The sequence below is a fragment of the Coenobita brevimanus genome, chromosome 102 (assembly GCF_032717465.1).
Source record: "Coenobita brevimanus isolate Jiangsu-jjx chromosome 102, ASM3271746v2, whole genome shotgun sequence".
NCBI classification, from domain to species: domain Eukaryota; kingdom Metazoa; phylum Arthropoda; class Malacostraca; order Decapoda; family Coenobitidae; genus Coenobita; species Coenobita brevimanus.
The window spans coordinates 18,172,167-18,193,679 of record NC_137055.1 but is presented as its reverse complement, the minus strand read 5'-3'; the positions used below and the strand labels follow the sequence as shown (position 1 = coordinate 18,193,679).

The window sequence follows — 21,513 nt, the reverse complement described above, 5'->3', positions numbered from 1 at the left end:
GTGTCATTTTTGTCATTCTTCTCTGAACATTTTCTAACGAGTTAATATCCATTCTATAATAAGGACACCAAAATTGCACTGCGTAGTCTAAGTATTGCCTTACTAATGCTAGGTAAAGTTGCAGTATTACTTTTGATGACCTATTGCTCACGCTTCTCGAAATATATCCTAAAACCCTATTTGCTTTATTTCTTGCATTAATACACTGTTGCCTTGGTTTAAGGTCGTTACTAACCATAACTCCTAGATCCCTCTCGCATTCCGATTTGCTAATTTCTTTGTTATCTAAGCTGTATTTAGTGTCTCCAATGGTCTTGCCTACGTTAAGTACTTTACATTTTTCACCGTTAAATTCCATTTGCCAAGTTTTAGACCATTTGGACAATGTATCGAGGTCTTTTTGTAAGTTATGGCAATCGTCACTCGAGTTAATGGTACGCCCTATTTTTGTATCGTCGGCAAATTTTCTGATGCTGCTATTGACTCCTAAGTCTAGATTATATATATATATATATATATATATATATATATATATATATATATATATATATATATATATATATATATATATATATATATATATATATATAATAAATAAGGGACTGAGCACTGAACCCTGTGGTACACTGCTAGTTACTAATCCCCAATCCGACTTGTTCCATTTATCAATACTCTGTGCTTTCGTCCTTTCAGTCAGGATTCTATCCATTCTAAGATATCACTGTTTATACCGTGTGCTCGAACCTTTCTAACTAACCTTTCGTGTGGGACCCTATCAAAAGCTTTTTGCCTAAGTCCAGTAAATAACATCGTAAGCTTTATTGCTATCTACTGCCTCATAGACCTCCGAGTAGAAGGACAAGAAGTTTGTGAGGCAGGATATTCCTTGCCTGAATCCGTGCTGGCTTTCGTTTATAAGATTAAATCTATCTAAGTGTTCTCTAATCTTATTTGCCAAAACTGACTCGAAGATTTTTCCTACTATTGACGTTAGACTTATCGGACGATAATTCGACGCAGCTGATTTATCGCCCGTTTTAAGATGGGCACTACTTTTGCGGTCTTCCACGCCTCTGGAACTTCTCCTGAAATTAAAGTAATTAAATAACGTTAAAAGTGGCTGACATAATTCATCTTTGGTACCTTTTATAATTTTTGTGTATATAGATCGTCCGGACCTAGCGATTCTTGAGGTTTTAACTTATTAATTTCTTTCAATACGTCCTCCTTACTAATGGTTATTTTACTAAGAATATTTTCCGCATTATCATCGTAAATGTTTGCTGCTTGAGGGACCAGGTCTTTATTTTACTTGGTGAATACTGATATGAAAAAAAATATTTTATTTACGGACGTCAGTTAATGTTTCTCAAAGTATTCCATGTAAATATTTGGGGAGGGGGGATTATCCATGCCCATACCAAATTTTTGTGTGTAAAATTTGCCTTCGAAGGTAAAAGATGAGTTCACAATGCACAATACAGAAAACCTACAAATATTAGGCCCTATGTGCAGTATTATTCAAACCATCACATTAATGTAAAAAGATCTGTGTTCATATCCATGTACATAAGAGCATATACAATTTCAGACCCAGAATTTTTAGATGATGAACTAAAAAATGATTCAGAACATTGGAAAGAAGCTAAAATATCCACAGAGTATACTAACTCAGTGCCACAACACAGCCAAGAATCGATTCCTTGAAGGGAAAACTAACAAGCCAGATCGCCAGAATATTCAAAGAACCCTTGTCCTCCCCTTCCATGAAAATTTTCTTGATGTTGTTCACATACTGAAGAAACTTAATGTACAAGTAGTATTCAAATATGAGAACACCATCAAAAAAACCCTCATCAAGAACAGCCCATTCAGTATTACAGGCATTGTTTACAAAATCCTGTGTAAAAGCTGTAACAAATTTTACATAGGACACTCTGGAAAAAATTTGGAAACTAGAATCTCACAACATAAATACGGTGTAAGGACAGCCCCATAGATTAGTGGTTTATTTCATCACAAAGCATCCAGTGACCACCATACTGACTGTGCAAGCTCTACGTTTCTAGAAAGATCAAAAAGCCTTTTTTTATTTTTTTAAATAACAACGGAAGAAGGAAAAACAAATGAAAAAAAAAAAAATCAATACACCAGATTACCGGTGTCCTTCGTTCATAAAATATCTGTAATAGTTAGACTTGGACAGCTGTGGGTTGAAATTTGGAGGGAAACATCTCTGGGGAAGCGAGTTCCAGAGAGATGCAGTTCGGGGAATGAAAGAATTCTGATAGGCAGAAGTTCTGCAATATGGCTGACTGACATTCCAGTCATGAGCGCTACCAGATGCCATTGAAGCACAAGGGAAGGCATGGAGAGGTGGCACCATGGACGCAACTTCGTCTGAGCATTTGCCATAAAAATATCTGTAAAATAATGCAAGGAAGGCAACATTCCGTCTTACTTGCAGGGGAGGTAGTTAATTTGTAATGCCAGGGTTGTTAATGATTCTAACAGCTTTGTTCTGAATTTTGTCTAGTTGTTTTAATGCAACCTCTCCACATCCATTCCACAAGGGTGAGCAATATTCAAGCTGAGAAAGCACATGACGCTTATAAATTATAGCTAACTGCTCATCAATGAAGAAGTTACGGACTCTGTACAATAATCCAAATTTTTTTGAGGCGGTTATAGCAAGTGATCTAACATGAGAGGTCCAGCTGAGGGCATTGTTAAGTGAGACGCCAAGAATTTCAATACTTTTGGAGATGGGAATATTAGTAGCATTGAAGGTAATGTACGAATCTGGCAATATCTGTCTATTTATAAACTGTATATATTTAGTTTTACTAGGATTAAATGAGACAAGGTTGTTTTGTCCCCATTCACTGATTGTAGATACGTCTTGATTTAACCCGCCGCGTCCCGGAGACGTGCATTCACGTCCTCACATGATGTGCACTCATATCCCGGAGACGTGAAATAATGCGGCAACATTGCAAGGTCCCTAATTTGCACAATTTTCAATTTTCGCGAGTGATTTCGCGAGTGATTTTTGGCACGTATACACGGGACACCTTCCTCTATTCCTCTACAAGATGCCAAGCAGGGACAATGCCTTACACCGCATAACCTCTCCCCCCCCCTGCACGCCATTGTCTTGGCAATTCACCTGTTATCAGTGACCTGGCCAATAAAGACATTCAGGGCCAGAGTGATTCCCCAATCGATGACAATGTGGAGGACAAAGTTTACATAGCATTAGAGGAAGAAACAGTCAGAAATGATGATCAGGTAATGTGGGAAAAAAAGGTCATGAATGGTGATGAGTTAGTGAGTGAAACTATGCTTATAATGCCTATATTACTGTTTGAAAACCAATATACTCTTGTACTACATATAAATTCGTACCAAGTAAATAAATAAATACTGTTTATGAGTGGATAAAATAGTTACCCTCCCATAGAACTCGTTTTCTTTGGAGCCAGCCTGTTAGAAAACCCAGTCAGGTAAGGAAGTACTCGTTCCTAGATCGAGTATTTTAAACCTCAGGTGAGCGATTTCTCTATGAATTTTCGACGTTTCTCACCAAAAGCGGATGTATGAGCCAAAAAAAATAAAGGTCCAAAAATGTCGGGACTGGGGCGTACCACTGCCCAGAAAACGTCGGGATGGAGCGGGTTAAGGAGATGGCTGTCCTGAGTTGAGAGGTAGAGATATTAGACTTTGTAAATGGGTGTCTGAGTGTGAATGAACTGTGTAGTGTTCAGTCATCTGCATATGAATGGATAGGATTGTGGGTGACTGATAAGAGATCATTAATATGAACCAGGAATAGGGTTGGCGCCAGAACTGACCCCTGCTGCACACTGGCGTTAACTGAGTGAAAATCGGAATATACATCATATACTTTTACTCTTATTTTCCTGTCACTAAGATATGAAGAAATCAAAGGAACAAAAGACGTTAGTCCATAGCAAGGGAATTTGGACAGCAGGGAACGGTGCCATACTCTGTCAATAGCTTTAGATATATCAAGAGCTACTGCATGAGTTTCTCCTTGTAGATCAATTGATTGACAGATGGTATGAGTTAGGAGATTGAGTATGTCAGTGGTGGATCTTTCGTGGCAAAAACCATATTGTTTATCACAAATTGAGTTGTTGGATTCAAGATATTTAACAATGTGCTTATTGATTATAATTTCAAATACCTTACCAAGAGATGTGACAGCTATTGCTCTGTAATCACAGGGGTCAGAGGAACTTCCTGTCTTTGGAATTGGGTGGATATTGGCTTTCCATAAATTTGGAAATAAAGAAGTACGTATGCATAGTCTGAATAATTTAGCTAGAACAGAGGCAAGTTCAGGCTAACACTTTTTCAAAACAATTGGCGGAATTCCATCTGGGCCTGGAGCTTTGTTTGTAGGTAAATTGCCTAGGATGGATTTTACGTATCTTGTCTGTATTTTAAGTGGGGCAATTTCGGGAGAGTCAAGTTCTAGTTCTGGGATATTCTGGCTGGTATCGTCTATGGTAGGGTTTCTGGCAAATGTACTGGCAAAAATATCCACTTTCCCACGCGGGTCATATGTAAAGTTGCCATCTGAAGATTTACTGGGGGAATGGAAGATGATCTGTTAAAATTATTATTGAAAGAATTAAGAGTTGACCAGAATATTCTATTGTCATTAGAGTTGTTAACCCCTTAAGTCCTAATCGCATCAAATGATGCAATTTGAGCTTTATGCCAAAATGCCTAATCGCATCAATTGAACGTGGCCTGTAAAAAACTGTGGAGTGCTTGCTCCACCCCTATTATGACGTACATGGCTTCAGGCCAATGAGAACTTGCCCCTGATGTGGCGTGATGGAGGATCGGAACAACCTGGGCGGTGGGGGGACACCCCACTCTCGGCCGCCTCCCTGCCACCCTCTACTCCACTCCCTCGCGCCCTCCTTGTCCCCCATCACTCTCCCACCCCTCAACGCATCTGCATCTCTCCTCCCACAACAACCTGTGTCCCTTTCCACCCTCTCTTCCCCCTCCTCCCTCCCTGCTAGCCTCGTTCCCCCCCCAAACCCCACCCCATCTCTCCATCCTTGTCCCTCACTACCCTTCCAACCCCCAACAGGCCCCCGAGTGTCAGGTCTGATGTACGTACCTGTTTCATATGATTTCTACTTCTTCCCAAATTTTTACACCTCACTCTGTTCATTTCTCACTTCGTACCTACCAGTTTCTGTATGTACGTAGTTGGAGAATGCTGTATGTTGTACTACATAAAATGCATCTTATTTTTATTTTATTTTTTTTTTCATTCTCCCTACCTGCTCAGATTAGCACCTCTGAGTAGTGTCCGTCTGTGTTAGTTTTCGAAAGACTATGAGGTCTTGTAGGGGTACTTCCCGCACCTGTTTCATCTCCCCACACATACAAACACACCTGTTTCATGGCTGGTGTGATAAATTCCAATGAAATGAAGAGTTTCCACGAGAGAATTTGGTTGTTGCCGAAACTGTAATGATAAGTGTGATGACGTGTAATGATAATGTGATAATTGTAATGGTGTGATAAATGTGTAACGAGAAGTTAGGACAGTAAAAAGATAAATCGGAAACAAATTAGTTTTTTTCCCCCCTTTCTTATGCATCCATTTATAGCATTATTCAACTTTATTTTGATGTCCTTGATGGTTATAAACATTTTTATGCGTCTGTGTTAGTTTTGGAATGACTATGAAACCTTATAGGGCTACTCCCCACACCTGTTTTATCTCCCCACACCTACATACACACTTGATTTTATGGCTGGTATGACAAATCTCATTGAAATGGAGGGTTTCCACAAGAGAATTTGGTTGTTGCCAAAATTTTTCTCCTCAAATACCACCAAGGCCTTGTAGATCTACTCCCCACACTAATTATCTCCCCACACCTACATACACACCTGTTTTCATGGTAGATGTTACAGAACACAATCAAGTGCTTTCTTTTCATGCGAAAAGCTGGTTATTTCTAACCCCCGTATCTATAGGTCTACTCACCACAGCCCACTTTATCTCCCTACAGTCTAGTAATCTCCCCACACCTACATACACCTGTTTTCATGGTTGGTGTGACAAAACACTTTGAAATGACCTGTTTCAATAAGAAAAATAGGTAGTTATCAAAATTTTCATGGTTTCGGTTGTTTTCGAGGGGTAACTATCATAAACTTCTTTTGAACTTTGATGCGCGATTGTGCGGTAACCATTAGGCCTACGGGGGTACGGATTGCGTTGTCAGGTGTGTAAATTCTTCCTCGTTAGCCAGAACACAGTCAATTTGCCCTTGGTGTAAGTTGCCAAAACACCCCTGAATTGCAGTTGTGAGAGGTACCCTGCCTGAAACAATTGTGGTCTTAAGGGGTTAAGTAGTTATGATGCTTGCTTTTGAAGAATGTTTGATTTAGCTAGATTTATTAAAGTTTTTGCATGATTTCTGGCAATTCTAAATTGAGAGAGTGATTCAGATGTTCTTGATTTTAACCTGCCGCGTCCCGGCGACGTATGGATATGTCACCACATTTTGTCACAGTGACACCCGACTATGTATCCATATGTTATGCAATTGCGAGGACCGTCATTTGCACATTTTTCAAGTTTCACGGGTGATTTTTAATAGGCATATGTGGGAGACCTTCCTCTACCCATCGCCAGGCGGGGATAATGCCTGGCCCCACTTGACCCCCCCTCTCCCCAGCACGCCATTTTCTCGGCAACTCACCTGTTAGCAGTGACCTGGCCAGTGTAGACATGTCGCTCCAAGGTCTCTCCAATGCCGAAATTCAAGGCGAAAGTGATTCCTGAGGTGGAGGACAAAGGAAGAAATAAGCCAGAGGAAGATGCAAGCAGAAGTGATGAGGTGGTAATGTCATAAAAGAAGGTGCCATTTGTTGATGTTTTTGGTGATTGAACAATGCTAATATTGCCTATATTACTGTCTGAAAACCAATATACTCTTGTACTACATATAAATTCGTACCAAGTAAATAAATATCTAACCAATTATGAATGGTTTGAAATAACTGCCCCTCTCATAGAAAATATTTTCTCTCAAGCCTGGCCTGTGAGAACATGGTAACAAGGTAAAGGTACTCTTACTTCTACAGTATTTCTAAACTCAACTGAGAACTTTCTCTGAATATTCGATGTTTCTTACAAAAAGTGGAGGTTTAAAAAAAAAAAAAAAAAAAAAATCCAAAATCTGCCAGGATTGGGGGGGTCACTGGTGAAAAATTTGCTGGGATGCAGCGAGTTAAGTAAGAGTTATAAGCTAATGACTTTTGGTCTGTTGCTCTGGCACAATTGCCATCAAACTATTTTGGAGAGTTCGATCTTTTAGTGAACTGTTGACTTGGTATGAATAAATTCATACCAGCTAGTATTAAGTCTCAAATGTGGGACCGGGTAAAACTGGGATCACTAGAGAAGAATGACTGCCATGGAATGTCAGCAAGATAATTTCTGAATCCATCCCAGTTTGCCCTATCAAAGTGCCATCGGGTCACCCTGACAGGTTCAGAAAGAGGAGGTGTGGGGGGGGGGTTAACTAATGAGGCTTTGATGAGATTGTGGTCAGAGGATCCAAGTGGTGACAGTACCTCTATCCTGTACTGATCTGGATTATTTGTCAAGAATAAATCCAAGAGATGGGTATTATGGTCAGGATTATCAGGTATTCTGGCTGATTGCTTTACCAGCTGGGTGAGATTAAACGATTCTGCAAAAGGCCCACACTCTAGACCAGCATCATCAGTCCTGGCAGAGTGCAATAACCATTCAACATTATGTATGTTAAAATCACCCAGAATGGTAATTTTGGTGCTAAGGGCAAGGTTAAGGTTACGCAACTGTGTGGATATAGAATCAAATACACTGGGTTCTGAAGAGGCACTGGGGGAGCGATAAACTACACAAATATATTTGGTAATATTTAGTTTATACAATGAGTAATCAAAACTGGATAAAGTCTATCGATCTATCTATCTATTGCCAGATGCCTCAATCCTGTTTGGGGTGGCCACAAACAAATCGCCTCCAAGTCGCCCTGTCCCCCGCCATTTCACTGCCCTGCTCCCAACTCACACCCCCTTCTCTCATATACCTCTCCACCCCATCCCTCCATCTCATCCTCGGCCTCCCCCTCCCTCTTCCCCCCTCCACCTCACTCACATACACTGTCTTCGTCAGTCTTTCACTCTCCATCCTCTCCACATGGCCAAACCACCTCAGTGTGTTCCTCATAACGCTTCCTATCACATCCACATCCACACCACAACGCTTCTTTATATCCTCATTCGTCAGCCTGTCTCTCCATGTGACTCCACAGGTTCCTCTTAAATAACTCATTTCCACTGCTCTCACTCTTGACTTGTGTCCTTGCAACAACGTCCAAGCTTCACTTCCGTACGTTAGAGTTGGTATCACAATACTGTCATGTAGTAACTTTTTCACTTCCATGCTCACTTCCCTGTTTTTTATCACTGCTTTCAAAGAACCAGCAACCTTTCTTCCCTGCTGTACCCTTTCAAGCACTTCGCCCTCCAAACCTCCATCCTTACTCATCACACTACCCAAGTACTTAAACGTACTCACATTTTCCAATTCCTCACCATCCAATCTTGCCGTACATTCACTGACTTCTTCTCTCTCAAAGACCATCACTTTACTCTTCCCTACATTCACCTTCAGATTCCGTTTTTTACACATTCTCCCAAACTCATCCACCAAGCCTTGCAGCTCCCCTTCGTCTTCACTCAACAACACAGTATCATCTGCAAACAACAGTACAGGGAGTTTCCAAACACTATCCTCTCTCACCAAGGCCACTCCAACATCCACTACCCTACCTTGTACCTCTTTTATTACCCCATCCATGTACAGAATGAACAACCATGGAGACATGACACATCCCTGTTTCAACCCAACTTTCAAAGAGAAAAATTCACTTAGTTCACCATCCATACGCATTGCAGCCTTCGCACCATCGTACATACTCTTCACAGCATTCAACAACTTCCCATCTACTCCATATATTCTTAACACTTTCCACAATCCTTGTCTCTCCACCCTGTCATATGCTTTCTCCAAATCCATGAAAGCCGCATACAATTTCTTTCCCTTTTCTAGAAACTTTTCCACTAAAGATCTAAGAATGAATATCTGATCTACACAACCTCTTCCCTTCCTAAAGCCTCCCTGTTCTTCTCCAACTAATTTCTCTGTTCTTTCTCTAACTCTGTCAATAAGTATCCTACCATACACTTTTCCTATTATACTAAGAAGACAAATGCCCCTATGATTACCACACACTTCTTTTTCCTCTTTTCCTTTGTACAAGGGAATAATTATACCTGACTTCCAATCCTCCGGGACTCTACCTTCCTCCCAGGCCAATCTGCACATCTTCCACATCCATTCTACTACTATCTCTCCCCCATGCTTCAGCGTTTCACCACACACTCCATCAATTCCTGGGGCTTTCCCCGATTTAACTTTCTTCATTGCTTCCACAACTTCTATCCTACTGATTTCTTCCTGTCTTCTCACCTCCCTCCTTCTCCCAGCCATTCCCCAGCCACTTATACTCGCATTACTTCCATTCTCTACGTTAAACAATTCCTTAAAGTGTTCTCTCCATCTACTCACTTTTTCTCCCTTCTCCATTAGTAATCTACCATTTTTATCTTTCATTCCCCTGCTAACTTCACTTCCACCCTGTCTTACTCTTTTCACCTTTTTCCAGAACATTTTCTTACAGTCCCTCCACTTTACACTCATATTCCTTCCATATTCCTCATCCACTCTCTTCTTACTCTCTCCTACTAATCTTTTTGCCTCTCTCTTTCTTTCTACATATAACTCTCTCTTCCGCCTCTCAACTTCTTCCACGCCCCTATTTCTCATCCATTCATTGTATGCTTTCTTCTTTTGTGCCACAGCCTGTTTCACCTCTTCAGTCCACCACGCTGTTCCTTGCACCCCCCTCCGTCTTCTCGTCCTTCCACACACCACATCACATGCTGCACATATTTCTTCTGTAAATATCCTACACACACCTTCCACGTCTCCCATCTGCTCCAATTCATATTTGCCCAATCGTTCCTCCACTTCTCTCTTATACTCTGCCTTTTTCTCATCCTCTTGTAACCTTTCCACTCTCCTTGCAACTACTCCTTCCTCTCGTCTTTCCCTTCTTCTATTTCTCCATTCTAATTGGACCTTGCTTCTGGCCACCACCAAGTAGTGGTCAGAAAGACCACTCCCCCAACCTGTATAAACTCTTGCATCCATTACACATCTTCGCATCCTTTCATCCACACACACATAATCAATCATTGCCTTCATTTTATTCAGTTCACCACCCACCCTTCTCATCATTTGCCATGTATACCTGTGGATCATTTTATGCCTGAAGAGGGTATTGGCTATCACAAGCCCCCTCCCAGCACAAATGTCCACTAACACACTCCCATTCTCATCTATCTCAGCAGGCACACTCCACTCACCAACTATTCCATCCACCTTCACATTCCCAACTTTACCATTCATATCACCAATCAAAAACACTCTCTCATTCCTTCCAAACTTTTCCATGCACACTTCTACATTTGTCCAGAACTCTTCTCTCACTCTTCTAGCACGATCTTGCATTGGCGCATACACACACACAATCGCCCACATTTGTATTCCAACTTTCAACTTTACCCACACAATCCTTGACCCAACTGATCCATACTGTCTTATGCTCATCTTCCATCTTTTACTCACAACTATACATACTCCTTCCTTTGCCCTCTCATTCTCACCTACTCCTACACATATACCCTATCCATACTCCCATTCTCTCACACTTTCTCCTCCCCATTTTGTTTCAGTTATTCCACATACATCCACTTTTGCACCCTCAAGCACCTGGACAATCTCTCTCTCTTTCACCTCATCATTCGCTCCTCTTACATTCCAAGTACCCATTACCAAGTCCTTTGTCCAGTCCTGGGTCGTCATTGCTTGGTCAGTCCTTGTCCAAGGCTTATTGTTTGTTTTTTTAGTTAGTTGTTTTCCGGGGAGGGGCACTAACCCTCCACCAACCCTTTTAGTCGCCTTTTACGACAAGCAGGGATACTGGGGGAGTATTCTTGAAAATCCCCCCTACCCCCAGGGGGTAGTGAAGTTTAAAATAGTGTCAACTGTCTATTGGGATTTTATATAACAACAGGTGCCACCCTTGTTATGGAAGTTTGTAAGGAGATGGTAACCGCGAAAACAAAATGGGGATATATCAGTAGAGGGTGAGATTTGTGGTTTTGTGAGGAAAAGAGCCAAAGGGGATATGGACTGAAAAAAAAAATGAACTGAGTTTAAATTTGTGATAAGTCTGCGGATGTTTGTGAAGAATAAGGCCGCACTTTCACTTCTTCACTGACGAGCATTACTGGAAATAGCAACAGTCGCTGCTGGCACAGTCGCTCAATGGTGACTGGGAAGACCCTGTGCCACCAGCCCTACCCTGCTGGTGGTGGCAATCTGAGGTACCACTTCATTTGACAGTACATTACAGCGGCCATTACTAAAGAGAGTGAATAGTAGGTGTGATATGTTATGCGCATGTACTGTGGTGTAGACAGTTAAAGGTAGAGGTATTAACCTGAGGCATCCCATCGACTTATGAGTATGTCGCAACATTTTGTCACAGCTAGACCCATCGATGGACCAGTATGTCGCGCAATTGCAAGGTTCATAATTTGCACAATTTTCAATTTTTGCACGTGATTTTGGGTATGTATCACGGGACACCTTCCTCTACAAGATGCCAGGCAGGGACAATGCCTTACTCCGCATGACCCCCCCCCCCCGCACGACACTGTCGCGGCAATTCACTTGTTACCAGTGACCTGGCCAATAAAGACATTCAGGGCCAGAGTGATTCCCCAGTCAATGACAATGTGGAGGACAAAGTGTACGTAGCATTAAAGGAAGAAATAGTCAGAAATGATGATCAGGTAATGTCGCCAAAAAAGTTCAGGTATGTTGATGAGTTAGTGAGTGAAACAATGCTTTTATTGCCTATATTACTGTTTGAAAACCAATATACTCTAGTACTACATATAAATTCGTACTAAATTAATAAATAAATACTGCTTATGAGTGGTGTGGAATAGTTACCCTCCCATAGAACTCGTTTTCTTTGGAGCCAACCTGATAGAAAACCCAGTAAGGTAAGGAGTACTGCTACCTGTATCGAGTATTTTAAACCTTAGGTGAGCGATTCCTCTGTGAATTTTCAATGTTGCTCACCAAAAGCAGAGGTTTGAGCCAAAAAAATTTTTTCCCAAAATTGGTCTTGGATTGGGGGGAGTCAGTGGTGGAAAATCGGTCGGGATGTGGTGGGTTAAGGGAGCATGCTGGCCTACTCTCTGTGTATGTGAATGCACTGAAAATGTTCAGCAAAGGGGGATGGTCAGGATCAAGTCCTGAGGGTTGGTGAAACGGAAGCTCCAGCTCTCCCTATCTCCAGCTTGCCATCCACCTCGGGAGGAATGCCCTGTTCGACTGGTGCTACAGTCCACTCCTTTGTAGAAATGTAATAGAATCTTGCATAATTTCAGGCACATATGAAAGGAATGGAAGCATGAGCTATGGTCATTTTAAGTTTGATGAATTGTTAACTGAATTAATTTTAAAGCAGTATCCCCCAGACTAAGGGCCGTTTTCACAGTCATCCCTAATGCAGCCCCCAACAGCCTACTCACCTCCGAACACACGTTTTCTTTTTCACAGCCGCCCCCAGCCAGCTTTCCGAGGCCACCGTTGGGGACGGCATTCGGGACATCCCAAATAAATTATTGGAAAATTGTTGGGGGGCCTAGAGCCTCCCCAACAGATGGTCCCGAAAGTAATAAAGTAAAGGATAGTTATATGTAACATATTTTCATTAATATTTCAATATTAGATACCTAATGTAATAATAATGAAATAAATAACACACCCGGTATTGACACGAAAAATATGTTTGTGTTCTTTTAGGAGAGTTTCTGCTATGTATTTGAATATTAGCCTTTCGCAGACTGGTGGAGGCTCCACAACAGACGGACCCGAAAGAAATACGAGAATCATTGTCTAATGCATATTTTCATAAAAATTCTAATATCTGATGCCCGATTTAGCTAACACCCCGTTGAGAAGAAAAAACATGTTCATGTACTAACTCTATACCTGTTAATAAACTACACCATCACTCATTATTATACATGTTACTTCTTCATGGTTATTTTTACTTAAGGCTTTTTTACAATGCTCAGAATTCATCACGATTCAGCTTACTTCCGATTTCTTAGTAGGAGTATGGTGAGGTTGCCGTTAGTTAGCTCTTCATTCCGATGACGTTTCCTATTCGTTATTTTTGCTGCCTTCTTACGAATATCTTCACTCCTGAATATATTAGTAAGAACTGTGTGAAGTGGATTTTCCAGCTAAGTTATTCATCACATTAATTACATTCCAATTTCTAAATATTCTCAGCATATGGAAAGTGCTGGGCTAGGTGTCTTTTTCATGCTTTCACCACCCAGAACTACCAACCCTACCTCATCAACACAGGCACACGTCCCCATGTTAGCAAGCTCCCGAAAGCCATTCGGAGCGATTGTGAAATCCATAGATGCTGTTGGTTCGGAAAGGTTAGGAAAGACTGTGAAAACGATCCTAACAATTGACTGTTCATTGTCGTCTCCTGGTAGTGTAGTCACACCTGTGTGGGACACACCTAGCATTAATCCTCCAGGTCTTAAGTTAAGCTGCAATATTTATCCCCTCCTCCTCCCTCTCCCCTTCCCCCTTACCCCTCTCTCCCCCTCCCCTTCCCCCTTACCCCTCTCTCCCCCTCCCCTTCCCCCTTACCCCTCTCTCCCCCTCCCCCTTCCTCCCCTCCTCCTCCCCCTCCCTATTGTCAGGTCCATCCCAAAGGAAGAAAAGAAAAAGAAAAAGAAAGATACCTATTGTTCTGTGCATTGCCCATTTTTACATTCAGGTCATCCTTTGTTGTGTACCACTCCCAGCTGCAGGTGACCATAAGTTAAGCTGCAGGTAAAAATTCATGTCATCCTTTGTTCTGTGTGCCACTCCCTGCTGCGGGTGTGCCTAAAAGACGTCTACCCTTTACGTTTCTGTCTTACTCTGTCTGAAGATGTAATATACGAAAGTACTCACTGTCGCTCCTTTCATTTCTCCTATGGTTATTTTGTATACATATGTTCACGGTGAAGTGAAGTTTTTGCATATATATATATATATATATATATATATATATATATATATCACAGCAGGTATGTGCTCGTGTATTATAAGCTGCCAGCTCCACTAAATTCACGGAATAAGTAATACAATGCTGCAGTTGGCTTTTACAAAACTTTAAAGTTCTCATAAGTCTTTCTAAACAAGTGGATTTCTTAAAATGAATCGCCTAAAGGCAGCATTAATCATATATAAAATGACGCCATCGCAGACAATAGTGAAATGTGCAAGAAACAAGCTGAGTGCAAAGCCCACATTGAGAATGAGGGATACTGTTAAGGGCAACATATGTTAGTTGTTTCGAAGTGGCTGTATCTAGTATCGTATCTAGCCTGCGCTCGGCAACAGCTTAAACTTCCTCTTCAAGACATTCTGTACGATGGGCTGTAAGATAACTTCGATCGGGCTATTAAGTCACAGAACTCATTCCGAAAATATTGAACCTTTTGCGGTTAAATTGGAATGACATTCAGCCGGAAACCATATATTATATTATATCAGGTTTGAAGTATGGTGTTCAGGTGTGTGTGTGTGTGTGTGTGTGTGTGTGTGTGTGTGTGTGTGTGTGACTTGGCAGTTGGGGATAAAGTTATATTGCCGGCTGAATATCATGCTTAAAGAAAGTTGTGGTTTATTGTATTTGTCCTGTGTAATTATCAATAAAAAATGATCAGTTAAGACAACCAATAAAGATAGGTACAGTTAATTTGTGTATGACAGACAGTATGCAACATGCAGCTACTGCCAGGCCGTTCTGTCATCCCATCTTTCAGTTTCCTCCATAAAGAATAACTTGTTTACAGTGCCGAGCTTTTGTTAGGATGGCCATCCGTTGCTAATGTCAACATGCGTCTGTATTAATTGATGAAGTCTCTGGATCTGATCCATCTTATATCGGTGACGTGTTGTCGTTGTTGTTTCTGGTGTAGGCGGCACTGATGGAAGCGTTCAGATGGGTTCCGCAGCGAGTGATGTGGAAGTATGAGGGTGACGACCTGGATCTCCCACCTAATGTCATCACTAGGAAATGGCTGCCACAACAGGACATTCTTGGTAACTATCAAACATTTTTTCTTCTCAAGTGTTTCAAATGTTTTCTTCACTGTGCCCGAATGGGAAGATTATTTTTAAATAGGATCTTCTACATTAATTTTCTTACAAATTCACCTGCCATTTGGGCAGTCGAAATACTGGTTATACTTGATAAAACTAAAGATATCCGTTTGTTTGTGCCTTTTACGTACTAAAATATAAGCGAATATTCCAAGTCATTCATATATTAATTTCCAATAAAGGTGAAAATTATGCGGATGACTTCTCTTCAGTTTAATAAAAAAAAGGCTGATGCTTAATGCTGTTTTTTTTTTTTTTACGAAGTCTGATCAGCTAGTCAGGTCAGGTGCGGGTAGGGGGATGGGTCTGTTATGATGTGGCAGGGGTAAACCAGTGTCATAAATGACTTTGTGTCATAAAATACTTTGAAGTTCTTTGTGCTTGAGTTGTAGTTGAGTTATATATATATATTTTAGACTTGTGGTCGAGCGGCTTTTATATCTTGTAGTAGCTTCCTCATTTGTCATGTAGTGACAGGAGAGGTAAAGAATAGTATGGGACTATTTTTATTTGTCTTGGAAATATTAACAAGTCTCTCACACGGAACGAAGTATAAGTCCCGGGTAGCTACCTCCCTGTCTCGCTATCTGTCTCTCTCTCTCAAATTGCCAAGCCCTTCTCCCCGTGACCTGTCTCTAGGATCGCTTGTCCCCTTCTTGACCTCTCTGTTCTATAGCTAACCTCCGTCTGAGCTCTCTTTCCTAAATTCTGGTGTAGCAGGGGTGTGTCACGTGTGTTCCTCGTGGATGGAAAGCCTGTGTGTATGTGTGTATATGTGTGTGTATGGTTACTAGGTCTTTGTTCATGAGAGGACTGCTGACAGCTAACTGCATCATCTCCTTACTGGCCGCTGTCGTCAGCTTTCCTCAGTGTAACTTGCAGACACAATACCTTCTCATCATCTGACTCCCTGCTTCTATCTGTCTCTCTATCTATCTATTTATCTATCTATTTATTATGATTTGCAATTATAATATGGAGTCCTACCACACTGCTCGGCCGCGCAAAAATGGCGTACCATCGACATTTAATAGTCATAATACATTAATACATATTATATATACATTATAATGAACTTATAAGCTAATTAAGTGAAATACATAATATTGTAAAAGTAACATAATTGTATGAATATTGTATACATATAATATTCATAGTAAATAGTGATTATTCAGTAATATTACATTTTCAACAAGTTATATACATATTTGAATAAATGCAATGGTTGTTGTATAACACTTTGTAAGACGTGCATGTACAACAGACGTACGCATATAATTGTGCAATGGTAATACTGCTAGGTTATACATTACATAGAGCTATCACTGTAGTAATGTCTAATATTTCACCTAACTTGTATGATGATATTGGTAATACAGAATTGTGCTATAATTGTATGACTTATATTGTGTTAATGCATAATTGTGTTGGCCTTACTACTGTAGTTACATTTTGTTAATGCAACTATTACATAAGTGTCTTGGCCTTATAATTGTAGTTAAAGTTACCTAAAAGTTACATCTTGTTAATGCAACTGTTAATTGGCAAAGTGTAACATAATGCAATCGTTTGTCGTTACATAATTGTTACATATCGTTTGTAGTTACATTATTTTAGTTAAAGTTACATAAAAGTTACATCTTGTTAATGGAACTGTCACAGAAATGGTACATATTGTTTGTAGTATTGTTTGTAGTTACATAATTGTAGCAAGTGTAACATAATGTAATCGTTTGTCGTTACATAATTGTTACATAATTATAATATGGAGTTACATAATTGTAATAATTGCAGTCCTAACATATGCTGCGGTCGATGATAGTGATGATGTGCCATGCCACTCGTTTGTGGAGACAACTATTTGCTTGTTTTTTTTTTGTTTGTAGTTTATGTGGTATTTTGGCATATGTAGTAACACTTACACTTATTTTCATTTGTTTGTTATGTGATCTTACTCTATTTCTCTTTTTTCTTTCTTACTTTTCTTTCTTTTTTTTTTTTTTTTTTTTGTATGTATTGATTTTCCATAGTTTGTTTTTCTTAGCTTGTGTACGCCTTTTCCATGTTGTTCATGGTTGCATAATTACTAGCTAATTTCCTTGGGATACTTTTTTTTTAAAGTTTAGTTTATATTGCACAGGTATTACTGAAAATGATATTATATAGTCCCATATTTTGTTATTTTATATAAAAAATATATATACATATATACAGTATTAACTATACACACTGACTTGTTGTTCACCTGTACCTATCGTGAGTAATAAGTGTGTCAGCACTGTGTGGAAATCATTGTCTTCACGATTGTGTTGAAGATGTTCACTCTTGCTAACTGCATTTGTGTTGGTCATTTTTTTTTTTTCTAGTTTACCTTGTAACTTAATTTGTCTGTTTCCACTAGGTAACTTTCATTAATAAATGTTTAATACAGTTCTTTTAAACGCTCACTGAGTAACTGTGATGGTATATTTTCTTTATCACTTGTAGATGTACTAATGTATAGTTGTATATATGAAACACGTATTTTATGTAGGTATAAATGTTAACACTCGTTGACAGTAAATAAATGTTGTAATAAATGAATGAATATATACAGTGTAGAATATTTATTGTTGGTGCAAGTATTTAGTGTTTGAGTTATGCAGATAACTGAAGTAAGTATGTGTATTTAAGCTGTAACTATACAGCACGTTTTATATGTTTGTGCAGAAGCTTATTGTCTATCACTGTGTATTGTATAAATGAAGTAACTATGTAACTCACTAATTTTTACCATGGTGGGAATGGTGTGAGTGGTGGTGCAAGTGGTGCGTTGACTGACGTGGCGTATTTTCAGCAAGCACGCATGATGACCTCAACTTCCCACACTGGTAGCTGTGGTGAGTGAATAAGTAGCGATGAGTAACTTGAGTGAAGATGAGTGAGTAAGATGAGTTATGAGTCGTGTCTCACTCTTCGTTTGTTTGTTCCGTTTTTCTATGTCGATGTTTTCTCGGTCCTTTTCTCTAGTGATTTACTCGTTGTGGGATGAAGACTGCCGCTACTTGTAGGTGCGTGTAGAAGATTATACAGACGACGTAGAGTTGTTAATTGTAGTTGATTGTAGATGGTTGTAGTTCGCTGATTCGTCGTAGAAATTGCAAGATTGTATCAATGTCTTGTTAAACTACTTGCAAGGCGTCCTGTGACCTCTTCACCTCTGCATCAGCATGATGATCTGGGAGACGGAGGGGGCTGGTTGGAGAGAAGTGTCAGGAGCTGGTTGTGTTGTTGGTTGAGAGAGAGATATTCTTGTTTTCAATCTTGATATTTTGTAGGAATTTAATGTTGATTCGTAGACGAGGTTCGTATACGTTCGCTGCTACCAAATGTCATAAATGACTTTGTGTCATAAAATACTTTGTGGTTCTTTGTGCTTGAGTTGTAGTTGAGTTATATATATATATTTTAGACTTGTGGTCGAGCGGCTTTTATATCTTGTAGTAGCTTCCCTATTTGTCATGTAGTGACAGGAGAGGTAAAGAATAGTATGGGACTATTTTTATTTGTCTTGGAAATATTAACAAGTCTCTCACACGGAACGAAGTATAAGTCCCGGGTAGCTACCTCCCTGTCTCGCTATCTGTCTCTCTCTCTCAAATTGCCAAGCCCTTCTCCCCGTGACCTGTCTCTAGGATCGCTTGTCCCCTTCTCGACCTCTCTGTTCTATAGCTAACCTCCGTCTGAGCTCTCTTTCCTAAATTCTGGTGTAGCAGGGGTGTATCACGTATGTTCCTCGTGGATGGAAAGCCTGTGTGTATGTGTGTATATGTGTGTGTATGGTTACTAGGTCTTTGTTCATGAGAGGACTGCTGACAGCTAACTGCATCATCTCCTTACTGGCCGCTGTCGTCAGCTTTCCTCAGTGTAACTTGCAGACACAATACCTTCTCATCATCTGACTCCCTGCTTCTATCTGTCTCTCTATCTATCTATTTATCTATCTATTTATTATGATTTGCAATTATAATATGGAGTCCTGCCACACCAGTTCTGCTGTCGGGTCCTGCTGCGGATGTCACTGATTGCATTGCGCAGTTGACCCTTGTGCGGTGTGGTGCAGTGAGGATCTGTCCGTTCTTCCCTTTGGGGCTAAGATGCGAATGAATGTGTTTGAATGGATGAGTAAATGGGGAGTGTGTCGTCCTGTCTCGGCTACCTCCCTTTCCTTGGGGGAAGCAGCCTAGGTATATAGATATAGATAGACGAAGTCACAAGGGTCTTTCGATACTGAAACCAGGATTTTGGATCGAACACAAACGAATACACATTAATTCAGTTAGGTTATGCAGAAAGAAAATATAATGAAAGAAAATTCAGTTTTACTAGAAAGTACAGGACAAGCTGTTTCACACTGTCAATTTTATTATATTTGAGTGTGAGAAACAGCTTCTCCAGAACATGAATCAGTGGACCGGGTTGTAGTTCTTTCATTTATTACCTCAATCTGCATGATCAGACAATGTGTTAGATAATGTCTGATTAAGCTGTCAATGTTCGGTGGCTCTGAGATAGGTAACGTAATATAAGCTGTTACTTCAGGTCACAACCAGACACGGGTGTTCATGTCACACTGCGGTAACCTGGGCATGCAGGAGGCACAGTACCACGGGGTTCCTGTGCTGGCGGTCCCCGTTGCCTTCGATCAGTTCCGTAACGCCGCACGTATGGCCCGGAAAGGTTTCGGTGTGGTCCTCAACTGGCGAGACCTCACCTCGGACTCCCTGGTGGCCGCCATCACCACTCTCACAACAGACCCAGGGTAGGTGTTCTTTTTCCCCTCGCCAAAGCACTCGGTTAGTAATTGACAAAACATGGTGAGCATGTGGTTTTTCTCTTTCCTTCGAGGTGCTAACTTTAATAGAAATTTACAAATGGAATATAAGCCGCAACTGTGTATGGAAGCACCCATATTGTTTTGAGACTTGCCACTACAACGGAAGAAGGGATTGCAGGCAAAGAGATGCATTAGACTGTATGAATTTCCCTTTCAAGAGGCATGCATAAGTGTTGGTTTTTAACCCTAAATGCATTGGTGTTAATTTTGCGCCTATAGTAAAATTACAAACATACCCAGTGTAACTGACACGGAAAATAAATATCACTCCAGAAAAATACACACAACTATCTACAAACCTGTCCTTACTTCATATGGATGTAAACTGAAAGACGTACAAAAATCTGTATCAGCTCCATGACAGAGGGGTTTCTCTTCTAATACTTGCTGACATCAATTTTGCTTGAGTTCTCGAACTTACGTGTTAGATGCCTCTCATAAAGATGTGTGCATTTACAGTTGCTTCTGTCCATCAGTCCGAATATAGCACTTTTTTTTCTTTTTTATGCTGTGCAGTGCTACATGGATGTATAACAGTTGTTTACTCATATTCTTGATTACATTAGACTAGCCGCAGGCTGTGAGACTGCAAGAGGTAAGATGTGACACAATTTTTTTTTTTTCTTAATGAAAATATTTTTCCTAGGTTCCACACCAGAGATATAAAATGAGACGCATCTCTCAGGGAATGCAACGCCCACGCCTTACACTCGGTCAAAAACTAAACTACTGTGCCCTGTGACTATGACCTTTGATTCATTGCTCTTGAAATCGAATTGCTTCACCCATATCTTACCCAAAGCCTGTCCCCAAGTTTGGTCCAAATCCTATCAAAAGTGTGTGATTTAACCTTACCCTTTGATCTTAATCTTTAATATAATGTTCTGAAAAAAAGAATTACTTCACCTGGGAGTAAATAAACCCTTCCACTAAGTTTGGTCTAAGTAGAATCTAAGTGAATTGAAAAACCAAGCCTTTGATTTTGACTGATGATCCTACCTCAGACCATTTGTTCTTAATATGCCAATACCTTATCCGTTCTTGTTCCACAACCCTTCTGCCAAATTTGATCAAAATGGAATCACACCAGCATGAGCTGGTTTTGTCTTTCAGCAAAGACCTTTTACACCCCAAATCAATAGTTCAACAGGTTGTATTTATTCATTATACAATATTTGGTGAAGTTTTA

The 21,513-nt window shown here is 40.3% G+C and overlaps 1 protein-coding gene across 1 annotated transcript in view; it reads left to right on the top strand.

Annotated features, from left to right (window-relative positions):
• LOC145415405 (UDP-glucosyltransferase 2-like) overlaps positions 1–21,513 on the top strand; it is a 65,864-nt gene that overhangs the window by 33,462 nt on the left and 10,889 nt on the right. The window contains exons 3-4 of the mRNA XM_080284688.1: positions 15,265–15,388; positions 20,030–20,249. Coding sequence (XP_080140814.1) covers positions 15,265–15,388; positions 20,030–20,249 — 344 coding nt within the window. The remainder of the gene's footprint in view (positions 1–15,264; positions 15,389–20,029; positions 20,250–21,513) is intronic.